Here is a 24,670-nt window from a genome sequence, read left to right as displayed (position 1 = left end):
GCCAGCAAGGTGACAAGTCATTTCCTGTATGATTTCAAGCCATCTTGATTGCTACCATTACCATCAGTTGAGGATCCTATCACTAATTTGAACTCAGTACTGAACATCCAGCCCTCTTCTGAACCTAAGAAAGGACACCTTTAATGGAGTCATTAGTTGAAATCAATGGTCATGCAAATGCCCCCCAAATTCAGCAATCTGTATCAGAGTAAAGTTGATACATTGTAGCCTTGTAAAGAAACGTTGAGAGGCTTCTGACGACGGGAGCTCAGAGTTACATTACAAAAATACCAATATCAAGGTACTGTAAATACCACAAGTGTTATCCCTGGGAGACAAATATCATCTTGAAGTAATATCTTTAGTTTGTCATTTGATGGAATTTTCAGCCACAATTTAGCATTCACTTGCTCATCCATAAAATATTTTCTCTAACATTACGCTGTACAGTATTTCATGCAGGTAATCAAAGATTTTGAACTGACTGAGAATTTGCTATTTGCTACTAATTAGGGGCTGCCCACAGTAACTTCCATAAATTTTCAAGGAAGTGAGAGTTAATTTAGTGCTGCAAAATTAATGTGGTCTCAATTTTACATTGGTATCTTTCACACTTCTAGTGAAGACTGCCAACATATGTTGAATGCATTTTATCTTTTTAGCCATTAAGATCCAGATTGATTTCAGTGTGGAAAGAATGTCAAATAAGAACACAGATTTCTTTAGATAAGTAATGATTATACTGAGAATCATTCTCTTCCTGATCCCATTACTTTCCAACAATTTCTTTGCGTTAATTAACTGTACTTTTCTCAAGTAAGCAAAGACTGACCGAAACAAAATTCTAGTAACTGAACTTCGAGGTAGTCTGCCATACAAGATATTGTCACTTTAGGAATTCAACAGAATCATACACGAAATAACTTTAATGATCAGTTTTAATAAGTTTTGAAGAATATGGAGAATGGAACCAAAAAGTAAACATACTGACATATAGAGAAAACTGCAACCACAAACATTAAAATAAAAAAAGCCAATCTTAGAACACCTGAAACTTGAAATTACTAAACTTGCCCACAAGGTCCAGTGTTGAAAATCCAGTCTAGACCATTCGGGTAAATGCTCCCCATCTTTAAGCTGTTAGGGATTTATATAAAACACACTGAAGAAATCTTAATCCAGTTTCTAATAAGCACAAGCCTACAGTTTAAAAACTACCCTGTGGATGGATGAGGACAATTGGGAGAAAAATGTTAGCTTGGAGAAAGGGGTGACCTTCTGGATTGGGACTATGGCAGAGTTGAGACAGACTTCCTCTGTATATGGCGGTGAATACCTAACTCAAATGTTTGTTAAAGACTCTGGATGCAAGAAAGAAGAAATCCATTCTCCATTATCAACCCTGGGTAATGCATTTATATTTAGAAATCAACTTAGAATCATAGAATCGCTTCAGTAAGGAAGCAGGCCATTCAACCATCAAATCCACACTGACAATCCAAAGAGCATCGCACCCAGACAAACCTGCCCACCATCCCTGTAGCCCTGCATTTCCCATGGCTAATCCACCTAACTTACAAATCCCTGAATACTATGAGCAACTTAACATGGTCAACCCACTTAACCTGCATATCTTTGGACTGTGTCTGCGTGAGTTTCCTCTGGGTGTTTCTGTTTCTTCCCTCAGTCCAAAGATGCGCATGCTAAATTACACCTTACTGTTCAGGTATGTGCAGGTTGGGCGTGGTAAATGGGGGGTTATGGGGATGGGGTGTGGAGAGCTGGGTCTGGATTGGATGTTGTTTGGAGGGTCAGTATGGAATCAATGGCTGAAAAGCCTCTTTACACACTAAGGATTCTATGATTCTGTTCAAGAGGTACATATTACTACAATAAAACCTGACCAAGAGAGCTTCTAGACATCAACATCCCTCAAAAAAACCTCTGTACAAAGATCAACACACCCAAAATCAAAGTAAACAAGTAATAAAAATGTAATGCAAGGAGCATACATATCATTTATACTTTATTTACAGCATAAATATTTGGATATTATAGTATTTGAGGCAAATTTGGCAGTTTATCAAGAATGCTGATTGATAAGCTGCTGGTTAAAACAAACCGTTTGCTGTAATAAGAAAGATAATCGAACTGGATTGCAACATTGAGGGGAAGAGAGGAGGTAATTGTACTGTTCCAATATCTTCAGTAGATAATATTCCTCGACAGCAACAGGTTTCTCGTTGGCTGCTGTACTACTTTCTGTTTGAAAAATAAACTATGACCTATTCAACATACACGATACAAGTTAACAGATTAAAACAGTATTATAAAAAACACTTGCCACCATCACTCTGGAAGTTAATAGCAATGAATATAACATGGCTAAGATTTTGATGTTAAGTCATTGTCCAAATTAATTATCCTTGTGCCCATCAGATAAAAGGACATGCCTATTGGGCATCAATTCTTTTCCCAAAAGCAGCTAAAAAGAAAAACAAATGTAGAAGTGAACAAATTAACCACTACATTGAATGGATCTTGATTTTTATTGCCAAATGTATTTTTACTGAAAAATTACAAAATACAATGAAAAGCTTTCATTTGTTGCCACAAATTGGCACCATTTTGAATAATTTAAGAATATGGAAAAAAAGACACAGCTTGGAGAGAGTTGCCCAGTCCTGAACCAGCTCATCACCAAGGACACCTGCAACTGCTTTGTGCTATCTACATTGGACCCAGTCAATATCGAAGTTACTGATCCTCAGGTGTCACCTTTGCTTCTAGGCCAATACTCCTCCACCACTGCCTTGTTGTCACTTGCGCCGGAGTCACCAACGTCAGTCATATATCTCACCGCTGAACCCACCTTATTGATGTTGCTGTGATGTCCTTCTGCCATCGCCAGTACCAGACCCAATCAACAATGAAGTCTCTGATCCTCAGGTACCATCTTTTGCTACTGGGCGTATTTCACCAATGTAGACACGGCTACATCGCAGGTCCAATACTTGCTCTGGAAAAGTAGGTAGGGATTCATTCTCCTCCCTGGTAAACCTGGTCAAGGTCTGGTCTTGGGCTCACCCAAAGTTCACGCTGGGTCTACTAGAGGTCTACTCGAGGTCCGCACGCTGAGGTCTTACTACCTCAAATGCCATCCAAGCTCAGGACAAAGATAAGTAAAAGAAAACAAAAAAGTGGGGAAAAAAGACAAGAAAAGGGGTCGGAACGGAGGAGATTCGGCAGTGGAGCCTTACTCTGCTGCTATCCTGGACATAATAACAAATGACTAGGAGTATAAGATTGTGTATATGTCCAGAATGCTTTGAACTAAAGAGTGAACTAAATAATTCAAAAAGGGGATAAAACATTCCTCAACCAGTAAGATTACTCTTACCAACAAATCTATGCTTCAGTGAAAAATGCCTCAAGAGATCTGTTTTGGGATCGGGGAACTACTTAAACAAAATCTTCCCAATGTACTAACTTTTTTAATCTGCTTCTCCAAGTCAACTTGTAAATATACAACAATGTCCTTGTGGTCAGGTTTCTCTACAGTTTAGCCCTCTGAAAGATTTAGATTCAATTTTATCAAATACTGATACAAGGTTATTCAACTTAGTTAGTGAAAACCAAGTGATGTAGGCCTAAAATTAATATACAATGCACTTCACATTAAAATACTGGCCCATTCAGCATTCAGTATCCAAAATACTTTAGTCACCTAACCAAATTCTTTCTGAATTCGATACTTTGCCAAAAAAGCTACTGCTGCAAATAAAACTGCATCAATATGTTAAACAATCGGAGAGTAATTGTATTAACTAAGCCTCAAGTTATTTCAGAAGGTATTGCAAGCAGTGGTCCCTTACAACTGCAGATTACGGCAGTTCACAGACTCCCAGACCAACACCACTGTGGAATCTGTGGACCTCATGTATTGGTTATGGGCATTTGCATTTCCTTTTTAAATATTTGAAAAATCCATCTGTTGCACTTTTGGTTGCAGCTCAGCTCTGTGCTCCTGATCTTTGGGAACCCAATGTGGAAAGGTGAAGGCAGATCAGAGGACCTTCTTGTGGGTCTGCTCCTGGGGCTGGCCAGACGAGATTAATAAAAAAAAAATGGGTCCAGGCAGCAGGCCATGAGGAGTATCATCTCTGCCAACTGACTACCCCACTTCCATGGTTACATTTGCTCCCCAGGTGTCATTGGAGAGGGAGCATGTCATGTTTACCAAACCTCATGATGCCTTTAGGGAGTGATGGGCAACATGGAGGTGATGCAGTGCTTTACTTCCCTCTCCAACTTCATTTTGATTTAGTTCTTTCCTCTCCCTAACTTCCCCTTCACTTTCTAATGACATCATTGCCCTTAACAGGCTTTGCTTGTAAATGTTTCATTAGCCACACGGGCGTTTTCCTTGTGGTGGAAAAATTGAACAATAAAGTATATACACAAAAGAAAAGTGAAGCCCTAAAAACGGTTATGCTTATGGCCTTGAAGCTAACTTTGATGCAAAGCTTGCTTCAAGACCATAAGCATCCATACAACAATGTTTGTTTTATTTACTATATCAATATGCTTTGCAGGAGCAATACAAAACATGATACTGAAACACAAGGGTAAAAAAAGGTCAGATGATCAAAATGCTTGCCAAGGAAACAAACTTTAAGGATTGTCTTGAAGTGAGAAAAGTGAGAAACGAGAGATAGGCAGAGATGTAGGTAAGGGAAAAGTGAGGTCTGCTGATGCTGGAGATCAGAGTCAAGAGCATGGTGCTGGAAAGGCACAAGTCAGGCAGCATCCAAGGTGCAGCAGAATCGACGTTTTGGTCAATTTTGGAAACTTATGCCTGAAATGTTGATTTTCCTGCTCCTTGGACGCCACCAGAGATGTAGGTAAGGTACTCAGAGCTTGGGCCTACCCAGAGGGAGAAGCTAGTTAAAGTAAAAGTAATACTGAAGCAGACCAAATTCAAATGCAGCAAGACCAGAACATGCCCAAGTTTAGGCTGACAAGTGGCAAGCAACAGTTGAGGTGCATAACTGTCAAACAATGAGCAGCTCCAATAAAAATATCTAACCAATATTCCTGGATGTTTAATGGCTTATGATTTTTGAGATGATGATTTGTGGCTCAGATCAAAAGTTCAGGTTGTAAGTTTGCTCGCTGAGCAGCTGGATTTGTTCTCAGAAGTTTCAACACCATGCTAGGTAACATTATCAGTGAGCCTCTGGTGAAGTGCTGGTGTTCAGTCCTGCTTTCTATTTGTGTGTCTTGGTCGGTTATGGTGGGTAATATCATTTCCAGTTCTTTTTCTTAGAAGTTGATAAACGAGATCCAAATTGGCATGTTTATTGATGGAGTTCCAGTTTGAATTCCAGTCCTCTAGGAATTCCCATCCAATTCTCTTTTTAGCCTGTCATAGGATGGTGTCCTTCTTCATCTATGTGTAAGGATACTAGTGATAGCTGGTCATGTCTTTTGGTAGCTAGTTGGTGTTAGTGTATCCTGGTGGCCAGTTTCCTGCCTGTCTGTCCAATGCAGTGTTTGTTGCAGTCCTTGCGATGTATTCTGTAAATGACATTTGTTTTGCTGGTTGTTGATACAGGGTCCTTTAGGTTCAGCAGTTGCTGTTTGTGTGTTTGTAGGCTACCATGATGCCAATGGATCAGAGTAGTATGGTAACCATCTCTGATATATTGATCTTCGATGTATGGTAGTGTGGCTAGAATCTCAGGGTATGCTGTCTTTGTATTTGGGTTTGTTGTTTAAGAATTGGACCCATTGTTCTATACAGCGTATTCAAATAAACACTATATTGGACAGACAGGCAGGAAACTAACCACCAGGATACACAAACAACTAGCCACCAAAAGACATGACCAGCTATCACTAGTATCCTTACACACAAATGAAGGAGGACAGGTGAAACAGCCACATGGATGGGAACTCGAGGACTGGAATTTAAACCAGAACTCCATCATCAAATACATCAATTTAGACCCCATTTATCAGCCTCTAAGAAAAAGAACTGGAAATGATATCACTAAGACACACAAATAGAAAGCGGGACTGAACGCCAGCGCTTCACCAGAGGTTCACTGATAACGTTACCTAGCATGGTGATGAAACTGCTGAGAACTGCTACCAGCTCGGCAAGCAAACTTACAACCTGACATTTAGTGGTATTACCATTACTGAATCTTCTGCTAGCAACATCCTGGAAGTTAACATTGACCAGAAGTTGAACTGGGCCTGTTATATAAATACAGTGGCTACAGACGCAGGCCAGAAACTAGGAATCCACAGCAAGAAAATCCCATCCTGTCTCCCAAAAGCCTACGGCCATGGCACAACTAAGGTGTCTGATGAAAGGCTCACCCTGCAGCTGCAACATTCAAGAGGGTTACCACCATTCAGAACAAAGCAGTTCTCATGCACCACAGAAATTCACCAAGGCTCGTTAGATAGCATCTTCTGAATTCCCATCATCAGCTAAAAGGTCAGCAGTAGATACATGGTACACCACCACCTGCAAGGTCCCTTCCAAGCCATCCACCATCCTAGCTTAGAAATGTCACTTTCTAAAATCATGGAACCTACACCAAATAAACTGCAGTGGTGTAGCTGTCCACCACCTTCTCTCAAGCAACTAGAAATGGGCAATGAACGTTCGCCCAACCAATGACACCCCATTCCACGAATGAATATAAAAACTATTAACTGAGATAGAAGCAAAGTCGGATAATAGCATGAGGATGAAAATACATGGTCTTAAGGATAGTGCTAATCCATGGTTGGAAGGTCAGATCAGAATCAAATGACACCAAATAGACTAGCTTAATCTTGTGCTGCTACCATGCAAAGGGATGGCATTAGTACTTAGGAAATAGAGTTTGGTGCAGAGAAAAATAGCTTCAGTTTTCCTAATATTTAATTGGAGAAAATGTCTGTTTAGCCATTGCCAGATATTAAATAAGCAATGTGATGGCAGCAACGCAATGGGCAGCAAGGTAGCTCAGTGGTTAGCACTGCTGCTTCACAGCACCAAGGGACCTGGGTTCAATTCCAGTCTTGGGCGACTGTGTGTGGAGTTTGCACATTCTCCAGTGTCTGCATGGGTTTCCTCCTGGTGCTCCCACTTCCTCCTACAATCCAAAAATGTGCAGGTCAGGTGAATTGGCCATGCCAAATTGCCCCATAGTGTTAGATGCAAATTAGTCAGTGAAAAATATAGGGTAGGGAAATGGGCCTGAGTGGGTTACACTTCAGAGGGTCATTGTGGACTTATTGGGCTTCCATCCTGTGGAATGGATTGGCAAAAGATGGTAGCAAGATAGAGATGGACATCAGCATACAATGTAAAGACTAGTGTTATGCTTTCAGACAATGTTGTCGTTGAGAAACAGAACACGGTTACTGAAAAATTCTTAAGGGAATACCAAAAGGCAGAGAAGAGGAGATACCACTGCAAATGATACACTTGCTGTAATTAGATGGAGAAGAATGGGACTGGGTGAGTGCAGTCTCACCCAGCTGACAGTGGGGTGTTATTGTAAGAGGAAGTTGACAATATCTTTGTCAAAGTTTGCAAAAGGCTGAGAAGCATGAGAGGGAAAGCTTATCTTTTGCACAATCATGGAGAAGATCATTTATGATTTTGATGAAATCCATTTCTGTAATGTGATGGAGATTCAATTTGAGGGATTTAAGCATGCAGTAATTTGTACAGAAAAGTGAAATTAATACAAAAGCCAAATACCACAAATGTTCTTAATCTTGAAATTTGTTTGCATTGTTTACTGTTTAACTTTCAGGGAATCACCAGTGCCAGTTAGCTTTATTAATTCATATTAATCATGAAGCTTGTAGTATTTTATTCAAATAATTTGGGAAAACAGGCAATCACAAATTTGCAACAAAATTGGTAATAAATTTTCTTGATATGGTGCATCTGAAAAAACATGGGAGAAACAAAGTTAAAGACAAGGAGGAAAAATATTCTAATTATTTGTCTGATGGTTTTGGTTTAAGTTTCTATAAAATATCAGAAACTACAAGATATGAGAGAAGGAAGAGCAAAGAACATAGGGAGTGGCAGACAATTTTATCTACTGCGATGGAAGATAATTTAGATTTTGAAATCAAATAGCAGTTTGATTTCAAAACAGTTGTACATTGTTGAGCAAACAACTGTTTATTTACTATCCAATTAAAATGTATAGTTACTTAGTTTAACATTCATTATAACAGCTCAGTATTTAATCTTTTTTGTGGCCTGAGCTTTGAAGGATTATGACAAAATAGATTAATTTCAAGTTTTGTGGATACCTTTTTTTCCTTTTAAAAACATTCCCAATGAAAGGTCACAATTGAACTTTAGTTGAAAGACCTACAAATATCATGTGACTTCAGGTAATTGCTCAGACTTACTACACAAATCTCTTTCCTGTGATTTATGGATGCCTTGTTGCGATATTGTTTTGGATATCAGTTGAGGAAGATCTGCCCAGCTTATCTCTCTGCCTTCTGAAACATCTTTGTTTCCCCGTTTTAAATTTGATTGTTCTCCTTAAGAGCTGCTTTGCAATGCTGTTTCCTGAGAAAGCTGCATCGACAAAGACCTCAGTCAAAACTGCACTCATCTCGTGACTTGCACGTCTACACCAGATGGATAACCAAATGAACAGTCAACTATTCGCCTATTTCTTCAAGAAACGAGCATCATTTGTCAAAGGTGCTCTCCCTCCACCAAAGTGAATCTCTAGACAGAAATTGAGTTGCTTCCCTTTACTCTTTGCATGCATGTGTTGCAGTTTATTAAGAGGTGTAAAATTTACATTACAAATAGTGTTGGCCAGTTTTGTCTTTGTTGAATAAATTTGACTTAAATAGATCAATAATGTTGCATTTATTAAAGAAACCTGCTTGATGGATCTTTTTATTCCAAGTCAAATATAGGGAAAACATACCATTTCATCATTTCTGGCCAATTATATTATTCTGCATACTAAATACCACTTTCATTAAGTACATGTCACACAAAAATGGAAAAGGCTCAACTTCAAATCCAGTAACAAATTTTTGTTCACAATAAGTTGCTCAGTTAGGTTGGACTGAAATCTGCAAATTTTCCAATTTAGCAACAATAAAATATTTGAGCCCCCTTTCATCATTTGGTAACTCTTAAACCTCTAACAAAGAATACCAAAAAAAGTTAGAAAAATTTAGACAAAATAAACACATTCCAAACACTACAAAGCTTTTCATTTGGAAATACTGAGATTTCTAATCTTAACTTTGGTCCAATTGTAAAATTAAATAGAATTACAAATCTAGTTATTAGATGCGAACAAAATGACTTGGGAGTCAGCTGACTTCCACCAACTGTTGAAAAAAAAGGTTATAAAGATGGAGTGGCAGACTGATTAAAACAGGGAGAAATAATCCATATTTGTAACACTAAGGATAGATACTGACTGACAAGGGACATCAGATTCTGTAACAAAACTGAAACTATATTATGTCAGAACACACTCAACAGGACTAGAAGAACTCGCTGCTCAGCTCACTATCTAGCAAAAACATAAACACCAAAAACTGACCAGATATTTATACCTAGAAGATGCAAATACTTTTCCTCTACCCTACAATCTCCTCCCAACCTTGAAAACAGTGTAATTCCATTGAAAATACATCTTTTGTCAAATTAAATCTTACAGAAGCCAATTTAAATTCTTTCAGAGTGAGCATCTTTAAGACTCTAGTAACTATATATTTCATTCTCAGCATTGACCCTACTCTAATCAGCAAAAGCTGTAAGAACCTGTATTAGTGTAGCCAAAACAGAAAATATCTTCCAACTGACAAATCCAGAAAACATGATATACACACCTCTCAATCCACATGGAGTTTTGAAATCACAACAGTTGAAGCATTGCATTTAACGTGGAAGCATTCATGGTTAACTTATTAGGAATGACAAAATCAAAACCATACACAAGATATTCAAGCAAAGTTCTACTCAACATCAATCAATTTGAAAATAGCTGGAAAAAGCAGCATATGCTACGTATACAAGCAGGTCAGCCAGCAGCACCTACAAAATGAAACACCAAGTTTATATTCCACAAATAAGCCTTCATCACATGATCAATTGAAATTTGATAACCAGTTTTTCTATTTGATGACTAATTTCTTGTGCATTAAGAGTTTGCAGCTTTTATAAGACGTCAATTTGTCTTCTAACTTTACTGTTTATATTATTTAGAAAATCTTTCTACCTTAATTGAGTTCAACATTTTCAGGCTTCTTAAAAAAATTCTGCGAATGCCTGATGAATCAGTTGGTCTTTCCCCGCCATTGATTTTGCATTTTGTACTGGAATATACTGTATTTCAAGCAATATAGATTATATAATTGAATGGTTACCGTTCAGCATAAATGGACAATTCAAAATGTCAAAAGGATACTTCAGCTTCCAATACAACATTGTGCAAGATCTAACATTAATAACTAGCTCCATTTTCTATTCTGCTGGAAAATAATAGATCTGAGTGAAGTTGGGAGGATAGTACAGATCAATTGTACCTGGCTGTATACATGTACGTACAGAGGTTGATACCTAACCTGATTCAGTGTCATTGCTATCTGAAGAACTAGATTCACTACTGCTGCTGTCACTTTCAGAGTCTGAGGAACTGCTGCTGCTTTCACTTAATCTTGAACATTGGCCCATATCTATAGCTGGATTATTCTTCTGAGCTGTAAAAAAAAAAGTCAAAACATTTAATTTGAAGACAAAAAGAAAGGGCATGGTATTACAGTTTAAGCATACCAAGTACATACAGTTTTTGTGTTTTTTTCCAGCGTTCAGGTGCCCACTCACATCCTGTAATCTTTTTTCCAGCTCTTGCTTTTTCTCCAATTGAATTTCTTCTTTAGATTTTCCTGAAGACTTTTTAGCTACATAATGCAGTATCCAAAAATGCATTAGACTCAGCATCATTCTAAATGAGAATATCTATACTGTCGAATTCCATACTTACGGAAAGTTTTTCTTTGCTTTTTTCTTAGACAAGTATTAACATGTCTTTCCAGGTCTCTCAGTGTAGAGGACTTTAAAGTTTCAAAGTCAATTTCTATCTCATCTGGATTAGAGTCCCTTAAGGACGGCTCTCGTGCCTGTATTATATGAACGATGCGCCCCAATTTGTCACCAGGAAGCTTGTTTATATCAAGACTTAATCGTCTCTTTTCATCATAAGACATTGGCTTAGCATCATCTTCTGATTCACACACTGGCATATGCTGCTTAATCTTCTTTGATGTTCTGCATTATAAAATGCATTTATTTAAATAGATCCAGTCAATAAAAGATGCATTACAAACATTTCTCGCCTATGTATGGAAACTCAAAGCTGCAATGCTTGGCTGTGACGACAGATTTTGTAAAATCGAGCACAGTTAAATATATGCTTCACAGAATCAGAATTTACTTATTTGGTCCACATGCCATCACTAAGACAGCCATTAAAATATAATTTGTTTATGGAGTTTTCTTGTAGAAATGTTTACAATGCTGAATGTTACAGTCTGTAATCGACAGCAATATAATTTGGAAGTTGTCTGAATGGGTCACAAAGTTGCAGTTATAAGACCCATGATTAAGTACAGTAGCGCCTCGACTTACAAACTTAATCTGATCCGGGACCCGGTTCGCGAACTGAATCAATTTTCCCCATTGTTCGGATAGCGTAAGAATGCTTGGACATAGCAACGAACGATGTTCACAGCGCACCCGACAAAGACGAACTGAATGAAATCACGCGGGGCCAGAGAGCTTTTGTATTCAACAAGCGTGTAGCAAAGCAGAACAATGAAACTATGTGGTTGTACACCGACTTTTTGCATTCGTACCTTGAATTTCATACGTACGTTGAAGCAAAATTTTACGTACAATCCTGTTCGTAAACCGATTTGTTCGTGAACGGGGTCGTTTGTATGTCGAGGCGCTACTGTATTATAATTGGGATCATTTTATTTATTTACATTGTTTCAACAATAATGGCCAACCTCCTGGTGATTATGCAAACTAGGAGCAAGAATAGGTCACTCAGCTCTCACACCTGCTAAGAAAATAATGGATAACTTTATTATTCCATATTCCCATCTACCAGAAATAACAATTTACCTCCTGATCAAGAATCTGGTCTCTCGTCACCATAAAAACAAAGACTATGCTTTCACTGTCTTTTGAGCAAGAGTTCCAAAAAAACAACTTTGCCTTATTTGTCTTATGGGGCTGACCCTTTATTCTGGGGCTGGAAGAAGTGGTCTCTAGTTCTATGTTGTGCCATAAAAGGAAACATCCTTTCCAAATGCACGAGTCTGCCTTGTGTGATCTTTCCTCATCCCTCCTGAAGGGCTTATGCTCAAAACGTCGATTCTCCTGCTCCTCAAACACTGCCTGATCTGCTGTGCTTTTCCAGCACCCCACAACTCTGATCTCCACCATCTAGTCCTCTCACTTTCTCCTCATAAGATAACCTGCCTATTCCAAGGATTAGTCTAGTAAAACATCTCTGAACTATTTCCAAATTTATATTCTTCCTTAAAGAAATCAATACCCTGTGCAGTACTCTACATGAAGTTTCAAATGTTCCATATAACTGAAGCAGAACCTCCTTAAATTTTGTATTCAACACATTTGCAATGAAAGCATTCTGTCAGACTGTCTTATTGTTTTCTATGCCTGCATGCTAACCTTTTGCAATTCATACATTAGGAAATAGAAGATGTCAATTAATTGCAGAAATTCCAAAACTCAACTGGCCTTCAAGAAGTTAGGTGAGTGACAAGCAAAAGCATAGAATAATGGTTTTGTCAATCATGATCAAGAGCAGTTCAACACAATATGAAATACCATTGCAGTAGAACACAAGATTTAATCTTGTTCCTGTTTCTTAAGGTTCTTTGAGCCTATTCTGCCACTCTATGATCAAAACTGACCTGCTCCACACAACTCAATTCCCTGATAGACTGGAGTATCAATGTCTTAGCCTTTAATATAATCAACCTTTAAGTACTGACAACTCAAATCCTGAATCCAAAAATCTAAACTCTGAATTTTGAATGAAGAAATTTCAACCATTTTACACTTTACCCTGAGACTGTGTCCCAATGCATTAGATTCTTCAGTCAGAGGTGGTAACTTCTATGTCCACTCTATCAAGCTCCTTCAGAATTATGTATGCTTCAATGAAATCACATCTGACTCTAAACTCCAACTCTATGTTTGGCTTTTTTTAAAAATAGGCTGAATAAACTATTTCTCATACCAGGTACAAATCCAGTAAAACTTGTGACAAAACAATTACCCTTGGCAAAACATCCTTGCTTCCTGAAAGTTACTGCCTTCCATCACCAACATGTAGGTGGTAGATCAGCACAGTAAAACTGTTCATGACAGGTTAAAATAAAAAGTACTGTCTAAAAACTTAGAGGGACAATTTATTGCCAACTTTACTGGTCCTTTATGGGTTTCCAATATTTGTCTTTACTGATTGTAATAATACCATAAATTCAGCAACCAGAGTTCAATTGATAACCTCTTGGTGAGGATGAGCTTTACACACTTTGGTAAGGCCCATGGCAGAACAATGGAAAATGGTCCAGCAGATTGTAAAAGTTTAGTCATCAGGTATATTCAAGACTGAGATTGATAGATTTGCAGGAACTAATAACTAATATAGGACTTGTACAGGTAAATGGCATTAGGTAGATGATCAACCATGACCTTGAATGGCAGAGCAAGCTCAAGCAGGCTGAATAGAAATTAGAGTGGTGCTGAAAAAGTACAGCCGGTCAGGCAGCATCTGAGGAGCAGGAAAATTGACGTTTCGGGCAGGAGACCTTCCTGATGAATATCTCCTGCCCAAAACATTGATTTTCTTGCTCCTCGGATGTTGCCTGACCTGCTGTGCGTTTCCAGCACCACTCTAATCTTGACTCTAATCTCCAGCATTTGCACTCCTCACTTGCACCTCAAGAGGCTGAATAGTCTGCTCATAATTTATGTTACAAACCAGGGTGAATCAGAATTCAGCACATTCTTCATTATGCAAAATAGTGATTTCAGTTTTTACAATTAATAAGTCAAGTCATTAAAGACAACTTCCTCGTACTTTTTGCTCCAGTAAGCAAGGCTGTTTCAACAAACTTATTAATCAAGCACCATTGTGTACTTTTTGCATGCTATTTAAACTAAAAAAATCATTCATCAGATAAATTGATAAATTAACAGTCAGATGTACAGCAAGGAAACAGACCCTTCGGTCAAACTCGTCCATGCCAACCTGATGTCCTAAAATTAATCTCGTCCTCATTTGCCAGAACTTGGCCCATATCCTTCTAAACCTTCCCATTCATGCACCCTTCAGATGCCTTTTAAAATGTTGCAATTGCACCAGGTTCCACCACTTCCTTTTGCAGCTCATTCCACAAATGCATCACCCTTTGTGTGAAAGAGTTGCCAGAGGTCCCTTGTTTTTAAATAGATATTTTTATTGAAGAAAAAGAAAATTTTTTAAACTTTTATAAACTTACAAAATAACACAGACAAATATAAACACTAACATTCTATTAAATATTCAATAAATAACCAAAACACAACAGACACAAAATAATGAGAAAATAAATTACTTAACTAAGAACTAATCTAACCTACAAATAACCAAAACATATAACAGAATATCTTACATTACTCAAAAAAAAGAGATAACAGTAAATAAATAATGAAGTACATGCTCAGAGTGAATTAACATCAAGACAATAATAAAACCCGTATTCATATGGGATTCCTCCCTGGGGGGCCCTGGACCAGCCAGAACCACTACCACAACTAGATAAAAGCCCTTGACAATATGGCTGAAATATCTGTATCTATATAGTTCATGAAGGGCTGCCATATTTTATAGAATTTTTCAGTTTTTTGGTACACCATATTTGTGAGGAAGTCAAGGGGAATACATCCCATGATTAACCCTTGCCAATTCGAAAGTCCTGGAGGGCCCTCAGCTACCCAATTTATTAAGATATGTTTCCTTGCACAAAAGGAGAGAATGGAAAATAATTTCCTCCTGTGCACATTCAAGGGGGCGCAGGTTCAAAAAGCCCAGGAGAAGAGATACTGGATCTACTCCAATTTCTGCTCCCAAGACTTCTGTCAGCACATTTGCTACTCTGGTCCAGTATTTACAGATCTTATGACATCTCCATAAGCAGTGTGCGAGAGTGCCCACTTCTATTTTACATTTAGGACACACTGGAGATATTCATGCTCTAAATTTTGCCAATCATTCCGGTGCTATGAGTCCTATGGAGTATCTTTAGTTAGATGGTTTGTGTTCTATTACAAATGGGAGATCTTTCTGGCATTTTCCCAGATGTCGTCCCACATCTCTAAACAGATTTCCAACCCCAATTCCTGATTCCATATTTTACCAATTGTTCCATGTCTTTCAATACTTCGTTCTGTAAGGAGTGATAAAGAGTGCTGACCAACGGTGGACCCATTGTCCATAACACACTTTCCCTATCCGATTTATAAGAGCTATCCAATAATGTGGTGGTCTTCTGTATATAATTTTGAATTTGGAAATATTGATAAAGGTCTCCATTAGGCAGTCCAAATTTCTGGTGCAGCTGCTCAAAAGACATCATAACCTCCCCATCAAACAGATCCCCTAAGCAACAAATACCCCTGGACCTCCAGGTTCTAAATGTAGGGTCTGTGTGCCCCAGTTCCCACTATAGGAGTGGGAGGAGAGGTTTTTGTGAATTACCCTTGTCTTACCGCATTATCTTCCAAGCTTTAATTATATTTAATACAATGGGGTTTTTATAATGGTCCATAATGACTTTCATCTTATCTAAAAATAAAAGATCAATGAGGGGACACTTTGCTTGAGAAGCCTCAATGTCCAGCCAGATTGATTGCGGATCACGCGAGACCCAGTCGGCTACATAGCTTAGAGAACTCAGCAGGTACTTCCTAAAGTCTGGAAAATCCAGTCCTCCCCTTGCTTGTGGGAGCTGCAGCTTCTTTCATTTAATAAGGGGCCGTCTATGATGCCAAATGAAAGAACCAAGCCAACCATATAGTTTGCTCCCCAGGCTGCCATTGCGTATTCTCACAGGGTATAAGAAACGAGACAAAATATTCATTTTATTTAGAGCTATTCTGCCTAACCAAGATATCGGGAGATCCCCGCAGCATTGAAGATCCTTATCCTCTCTAATAGGTGCACAAAATTGGCTTTGTACAGTTGACCAAAAACTGGGGTGATAAAAATCCCTAAATATAAAAAACCCTCCAGAGACCACCGAAAGGGAAAGCAAAAACTGTCCGATAAATTGGACATACTAGCGAGACCGCCCATTAGCATGGCCTCCGATTTTGTGAAATTGATTTTGTAGCCTGAGAACGCACTGAATAAATTAATTACTTGGATCAAGCAGAGCACAGATATCAAAGGATTACTAAGAAAAAGGACATCATCTGCATAAAAGGTAATTTTATGTTTACCTGAACCAACCTTTGGAGCCATTATATCAGAATTGGCCCGTATAGCTTCCGCTAGTGGTTCAATTATTAGCGTAAATAATAGCGGAGAGAGAGGACATCCCTGACGACAGCCCCTACCCACACTGAAGCTATCCGAGCCTAAACCATTAGTAATCACGGCCACTTTGGGAGTGTAAGGAGAGTATTGAGACCCATTTGGCAAATACCTCTCTGACACTGAACTTTTCCAGTGTGTAAAACAGACATGACCATTCAACCCAATCGAATGCTTTCTCCACATCTAAAGAGATTACTATTCCCAGTATTCTTTCCTGATGACAGACTTGGATCACATTCAAAACCCTTCTAATATTATTAGATGATCTGCGGCCCTTGATAAACCCCATCTGATCCTCTTTTATAACGTATGGTAGAACCCTCTCCAGCCTTAATGCTAATGTTTTAGAAAGAATTTTAAAATCTACATTTAGCAAAGATATTGGCCTGTATGATGTGCAATCTTCTGGGGCCTTTAAGGATGAGAGAAATATTTGCTTCTCTCAAAGGCGGGAGGCAGTCCGGACTATATGAATAATTGTACATGTCTACAAGTGGACCAGCCAGTACCCCTATAAACTCTTTGTAGAATTCAGCCTGGAATCCATCTGGGCCAGGTGCTTTACCACTCTGAAGCTGCCTGATTGCATCAAGTACTTCCTGGGTTGTCAGGGAAGCATTCAGGATCGACACCTGTTCCGGGTTAAGTCCGGAAAGGCCAGGCTTTTAAAAAAAAAGGACTCCATCTTCTTAGCGCTGTCTTCACAATCCTGTGATTTATACAGATCAGAATAAAACTTTCTGAAGGCTGTATTGATCCTTTTCTGGTCATGAGTCAAAGTACCAGCACTTTCCCTAATGGATGCGATAGCTTGAGGGGCCTTTTTTCTTCTTGCGAGATGAGCCTGGTAGATACCTAGCCTATCGCCATATTCATATTGTCTTTGTTTTGCAAATAATATTTCTCTCTTTGCTGTTTGGGTAAGTGTGGTACTCAAGGCTGTCCTAAGAGCTGTGATCTTTTGTAATTTAGCAATAGAGGGCCTATTAACATGTGCTATCTCAGCTACCTTCAAGCGAGCCTCGTGCTGCTGTCCTCCCTTTTGTTCTTTCTGTGCTGCAGAGTATGAAATAATGAGACCTTGCACATAGGCCTTAATGGTCTCCCACATCATCGACGGGTTACTGGCCAAGCCTAAATTAGTTTCCAAAAATGTTTTAAATTCTTGAGAGAAATATTTTATGAATTTACTATCCTTCATTAAGAAGGAATCTTAATGAATCTTAACGATACGCTTGTCTCATTGTCCCTAGTCTTAACTTGCATAAATACTGGAGCATGATCAGAGATTATTATATTACCTATTTTGCAGAATAATATGGAGTTCAAAAAATCGAGGGAGCAAAAAACATATCAATTCTAGTATGACACTTGTGGGTTATAGTAGAAAGTAAAGTCTCTGCCCTGCGGATAAAGACACTTCCACACATCTATTAACCCTAGCTCCTTATTCAAATCCGCCAATTGTCTGGATCTAGGAGATATACCTGCAGTACTCTTGGGTATCCTGTCTATCTCTGGGTCCATAGTACAATTAAAATCTCCTCCTATAATTGTGTAACGAGCCCCAAAAGCCATCAATTTGGAGAACGCTCCTGTTATAAATTTGAAGGGGTGTGCCGGGGGACAATAAAGATTCAAAATTCCATACTCTTCCAAAATTCCATATTTATGAGGGCTTTGATCAGTATATACCGTCCAGATTCATCTTTTATCTGATTTAAGATTTTGAAAGGAAGGTTCTTCCGAATGAGAATGACTACGTCCCTACTTTTGGGGCTAAAAGATGAAAAGAAGGCCTGATCAAATCCTCTTTGTTGTAATTTTAAGTGCTCTTTATCCAGTAAGTGCATCTCCTGTGAGAGCTATATCAACTCTTTCTTTTTTGAGGTTTGATAGTATTTTCTTCCTTTTGATTGGAGAATTACTCCCCTTGACATTCTAGGTACACTACCTAATCGAATGACTAACCATGATCATCCAGGCAAGTCAGAGACCCCCACCCCGGGAGGAAGAACCCCACCTAAAACACATTTAAAAGGAGATTTTCCCCCTTGTTCCCAGGGGGCATCACTACTTATCAATAAACCCACTGTATCCCCTCCCAACCAGTGCCCCACCCTCGACCCAGACACCACATAATAGAGTGAATAAATTCGCGTGTACTATAAAACCAAAGTTAAAATTGAGTGCCCCACCCTCCACACCAACACTTGAATACGTTTATTAAAGATGATATACAGTATAAACATATAAAACTATAAAGTTACAATCCCAGCCAGTAATAGTTAACTAAGTATAATTTTAAAAAACCCATTCTGAAAAAAAACATTTGAAGTAGGACAGTGAATGTCTCTCTTTCCCCACCCCCCACCCCCACACGAATCAACTGAGCCGCCGGGCCTGTAAACAGTAAGAAAATCACAGAATAGGTAACAAATAAGCCCCCCCTCCCTGCTCCCCAGAGACAATATTAAACAATAAAAGGGGATGAAAAGAGACAGAAAAGATCAACCGGGGAAAGAGGGGGCAAAATAGCATCATTAGCCATATGGTTTAATTCTCACAGTCTATTTAAGAAAGTCCAAAAATTCTTTAACCGAAGTTATAAACGGATCCTTCATGGCTGAAGAGCAGCGTTGCTGGGTAACACAAGGAATATTGGACGTTTAAGTCTCTCAGATGCTTCTTCACCTCATCAAATGCCCTCCTTTGTGGACCACAGCTGGAGAAAAATCCAGGAATAGCATAATCCTAGAGCCCTTGTACACTATGGCCTGGGGATCCTTCCCCAGGATTCAAGATGCTTCTAGGAACACCTGTTTCTCTCTGTAGCATTGGAACTGGAACAGGACCGGGTGGGGGCGCTGGTCCAACCCGGGCCTGCTTATAGCAACCCAGTGGGCTCACACTGCCCACACCTGGCCTGATCCAGACTCCAGCTTTAATATTTCAGGGAGCCATTGCTCCAAAAAAAAAAACAAAAAAAAACAGCCAGCTGGCCTTCCTCTCCTGTTCAGTAAGGCCCAGCAACTGAATTTTTTTTGATGACTTAGATTATCGAGGTTGATGTGCTCCTCTAAGCTCCAGACTCATGTTCGAGAGCCCGGATCCAGCCCATGGCCGATTCAGTGGCAGTCTCCGAGGTCGCGGCCTTTAGCTCCGCCCCTCCAATGCAATGTTCGAGCTTTTCAATTTCTCGGTCGTACTTTTGCAGCGCGACCAAGAGTGACTCCCACCTGCTCCTGGATTCTTCGATGAAGGCATCGATCCTCTCCTGCAGCTTGTTATTAAGGAGATCAAGCTTGCCTCTGCAGGTAAGTCCCCCCGAGGCGGCCGCGGACGTCTCCACTGCTGCTGGAGGGGGTGGGGGAGGGGTCCCTGCCTGTTGCGAGTTGTGGCCATTTTTTCCTTTAGTCATTTTAAGCACAGCACCAAGCTGTTCAAGTTTGGTGCTAAATGACTAAATATGCAGGGTAAAAGTTATTTTAAATGTTTTAGAGGATGTGGTGGAGGTGGACACCCCACTTTGCCCGAGTCTTGGGCAGAGCACTACAGACTCAGACTTGCTGGGTCGCCGCCATCTTGAATCTCCTCCCTGAGGTCTCTTTTAAATCTCCCTCCTCCAACTCTAAACCTATGCCCTCTAGTTCTGGACTCCATTACCCCAGGGAAAAGATCTTATGTGTTTACCCTATCCATGCTCCTCATGATTTTATAAACCTCTATAAAAGGTCACCCCCTCAACCTCCAACACTCCCAGGGAAAACAGCCCCAGCCTAAATCAGTCTCTCCCTCCAACCCCAGCAACATCCTCGTAAATCTTCTGAACCTTTTCAAGTTTCACAACAGGAGTCCTATTAGGAGGGAGACCAGAATTGCACACAATATTCCAAACGTGGCCTAATCAATGTCCCTAAAAGCCACATCATGACCTCCCAACTCCTATACTCAATGCTCTGACTAATAAAGGAAAACATACTAAACATTATGAAAAAAAACTTTTTCTCCCCCAATTACAGGGCTTTATCAGGTCAACAACCTGAAATGTTGTTGTCTCTCTTTCCATAGATGTGGCTTTGCCAGCCCTGTTCAACATATTCCATTTTCAAATTTTCAACAGTCTGTACTTGATGGTGGCACAGTATAACACTCCAGCCAGAGCTCCTCTGCTACACTTGTTCTCTTTTCAACTTTTGACTTATCCAGAGGGAATGGAGGAGGTGATGACTCTGGACCAGAAGCCGCTGATGAGTCACGGAGGAGAGTTGACATAGCAGAGGCCAGCAAGGGGGGAAAGCAAGCCATGGAGAAAACCTACCTTGAAGCAGCTATGAGCTGGTACAGAGCAAACTGGAGCAACAGTTGTTGGACTGGGGTCCAGTGCGATTACCTGTGAAAGCCCCTATGCTGAGGTACTGCAATGTAATGGGGTTGCAGTGAGAGAGAGACTCAGAGATCCTTGTATAAGGAGGGGGGAGAACTTCAAGGCAGGCATCCTCAAGAGAATTCGCAGTAAGGTTAAAATCAACAAGGCGGAAGTGGGTACTGCAGATGCTGGAGATTAAATTCAAGATTAGAGTAGTGCTGGAAAAGCATAGCAGGTCAGGCAGTATCCGAGGAGCAGGAAAATAAATGTTTCGATTTTACAGCCCTTCATCAGGACTGTAACGTTTATCCTTTTAACTATGTCATACTTCTATGTTATACTATCAATCACTAAAATAAATGTAACTACTTTTTCTTTTTTATTCCTCCTTTTGTATTGAAGATTTTTACCTGTACCCAAGATGGCATCATAAGAGGTGACATTGTAAAATTCACTGTACTACCCTGTACTTGAGTACATGTGACAAAAGGATAGTCTATTGTTTTGCTTTTTATAACTTTGGTATATTAAGCTGACCCACTGAAGTTCATCATCCAGAGTACATTCTGCACCCTCAGTGCTTCCAAGTGATGCTCAAAACTGGAACATGGGTGGCACATTTTAAAAATCATCATTTGGTTATGGAGCATTCTGAGATCTTCTGTGAAATGCAACTGATGCATTTTGAATTTTTTTTCTAAAAGAAATGAAAAGCACGGGCTGCTGTTCCATTTCCCAGGTCACTTTAGCTTACCTTAATATTAAGTAAAATAACATTTTAAAATCAAACTGCAGAAGTTGATTCTAAAAGCAAATGTTTTACTAGATTTAAAAGAAGAAATATTGACGACAAAAATAGGACAACATTCTCACTCATATTTTACAATCTAAGCGCATCATGAATAGCAGAAATACTATTTGGAAAATATGGTGACAAAAAATCCACTTGTACCTTCTTTCCTCAGAGCTTTTCTTGTATTTCTTTTTCTGCAATTGCTTGGATTTGGTTTTCTTCCTTTCACAGTTTTTCTTTAATTTCTTATTTTTTCTCCTTTCCTTTTTGACTTTCTTCTTTTTCTTCAGTCTAGACAGTGGAGCTCGAGTTAACGCTTTGAGCTGATCATGCACGGCTTTCAACTGTGGAAGATCATATTGAAAGTAGTCAAAATCTCCACATAGTGAGTTAATATTGCCATACTGAGTTTGATTATCTCAAACTAGTTGTCAGAACAAAATTGATTTGGCCTGCCTGCCCTCTTCCCCATTCTCCTGAGCAGTACAATAACCTTAGATTCCTTTGTAGATTAAAATCTGTCGACCTCAGCACTGAATACATTTTGAACTCAATATCCATCACTCTGTTGGAGAGAACTCCAAGATGACAGTCCTAGAAACAAAATTCTCCTCACTGGCCTTTTAAATGGAAGCTTCCTGATTTTTGAATTCTGGATATCAGTATCTCATTTGCTGTGAACAGCCAATGGGCGGCACGGTGGCACAGTGGTTAGCACTGCTGCCTCGCAGCGCCAGAGACCCGGGTTCAATTCCCGCCTCAGGCGACTGACTGTGTGGAGTTTGCACGTTCTCCCAGTGTCTACGTGGGTTTCCTCCGGGTGCTCCGGTTTCCTCCCACAATCCAAAGATGTGCAGGTCAGGTGAATTGGCCTTGCTAAATTGCCCGTAGTGTTAGGTAAGGGGCAAATGTAGGGGTATGGGTGGGTTGCGCTTCGGCGGGTCAGTGTGGACTTGTTGGGCCATAGGGCCTGTTTCCACACTGTAATGTAATCTAATCTAATCTAAAATGCTACATTATACAATCTGCCAGTTTTTGTGTCATATAGTGAACAGACTTGCCATCACACCAGTACTGAAATTCATACTTTTTTTTAATGCATTCATGAGATGCCGGCTGTGCTGTTTGGACCACCATTTATTGTCCATTCTGAACTACTTTTGACAATATGTGCAGAGCTGCCTTCTTGGAACACTACACAGTCCATTTGATGCAGGTACACCCACAATTCTGTTAGGCAGGGAGTCCCATAATTTTGACCCAGTGACAGAGGAAATGGCATATATTTCCAAGTCAGGTTGGTGATTTGTTTAAAGGCAGAGTCTAATTTACTTGCTGGTCTTGTCCTATTGGCTCTGGGGTTAGAAGTACTGTCCAATTAGCTTTGGTGAATATCTGCAGTGACTCTTGTATAAAAAGGTACATACTGCTACTGAGCATCAGTGGTGGAGGTAGAGAATGCTTGTTCATGTGGTGCCAAATCAAGTGTGCTGCTATGACCTAGATTGTATCAATCCCAAAGCCTAATCGTATCAAACAGTATATTGTTCAACTATTCATAGATAGATATTCATTGTACACAAACAGCCCACTCTTGCAAAACTTGGACATGGTTACAACAACATATTTTCTTTTTCCAGAATCACATCTAATGTAATAGAACAGTCCTTTGGCCCAGTATGTCCACACCAAACATGATGCCATTCTAAATAAATTCTATATGCCTGCATATGGTCCTTCTATTCCTTGCCTGCTCATGGGTGAAAAAGCTCAATGTGCCTTAATGATTACCACCCAATTGCTCTGACCTCCATAACCATGAAGGGCTTTGAGGGGCTGGTCATGCCCCACATAGACTCTAGCCTCCCAGCCTGCCTTGATCCCCTGTAATTTGCTTACTGACTTAAGTCCACAGTGGATGCCATTTTCCTAGGCCTGCACTCATCCCTAGAAAATCAAGGCAACAAAGACACCTATGTCAGACTCCTACTCATCAACTACTGCTCCACCTTCAACACTTAATCCCCTCCAGACAGATCAAAACTTCATGACCTAGGTCTCGGCTCCACCCTCTACAACAGGATCCTCAGTTTCCTGACTCACAGACCACAATCAGTGAATATAGACAACTGCACCTCCTCCACCATAACTCTCAACACCGGAGTCCCCCAAGGATGCATTTGTAGTCCCCTGTGCACCCACAACTGGGTAGCCACAAATTCCAAACAAATGCGATCTACATGTTTGCTGATGACACTGTTGTGATAAAAGCTGAATATCAAACAACGAGTCAAAATACAGGAGTGAGAGTTTGGTGTCGTACTGCAATGATAACATCTCTGTCAATGTTTGCAAAGCAAAAGTACTGATCAATGACTTCAGGAAGAAAGGAGAACAGGCCCCCATCCATGTCAACAGTGTGGAAGCTAAGAAGATTGAGTGTATCATGTTCCGAGGAGTGACGATAACCCATGTGTTCTGGACTTCCCAGCAGATGCAACAATCAAGGAGGCACAACAACATCTCTTCTTACTCAGGCAGCTGAGGAAATTTGGCATGTCCAGAAGGACCCTCAACTTTTACAGATGCACCTTAGAAAGCATACTATCTGGGTGCACAATGCCTTGGTACGGCAACTGCTCTGCCCAAGTCCACAGGAAACCATGGAAGGCTGTGTGCACTGTCCAGGAGGAGAAAGTGAGGACGACAGATGCTGGAGATCAGAGTAGAGAGTGTAGTGTAGGAAAAGCACAGCAGGTCAGGCAGCATCCAAAGAGCAGATGAATCGACATTTCGGGCATAGGCCCTTAATCA

At 39.9% G+C, this 24,670-nt stretch overlaps 1 protein-coding gene across 1 annotated transcript in view; it reads right to left on the bottom strand.

Moving 5' to 3' along the window:
* LOC122554708 (bromodomain-containing protein 3-like) overlaps window positions 1-24,670 on the bottom strand; it is a 113,947-nt gene that overhangs the window by 39,930 nt on the left and 49,347 nt on the right. The window contains exons 8-11 of the mRNA XM_043700084.1: window positions 22,016-22,260; window positions 11,058-11,341; window positions 10,858-10,974; window positions 10,639-10,773 (exon numbers count right to left, since the gene is read on the bottom strand). Coding sequence (XP_043556019.1) covers window positions 10,639-10,773; window positions 10,858-10,974; window positions 11,058-11,341; window positions 22,016-22,260 — 781 coding nt within the window. The remainder of the gene's footprint in view (window positions 1-10,638; window positions 10,774-10,857; window positions 10,975-11,057; window positions 11,342-22,015; window positions 22,261-24,670) is intronic.

This window comes from Chiloscyllium plagiosum, chromosome 11 (genome assembly GCF_004010195.1).
Source record: "Chiloscyllium plagiosum isolate BGI_BamShark_2017 chromosome 11, ASM401019v2, whole genome shotgun sequence".
Classification (NCBI taxonomy): Eukaryota; Metazoa; Chordata; class Chondrichthyes; order Orectolobiformes; family Hemiscylliidae; genus Chiloscyllium; species Chiloscyllium plagiosum.
The sequence above is the reverse complement of the archived record's forward strand: the minus strand, read 5'-3'. Positions and strand labels throughout refer to the sequence as shown.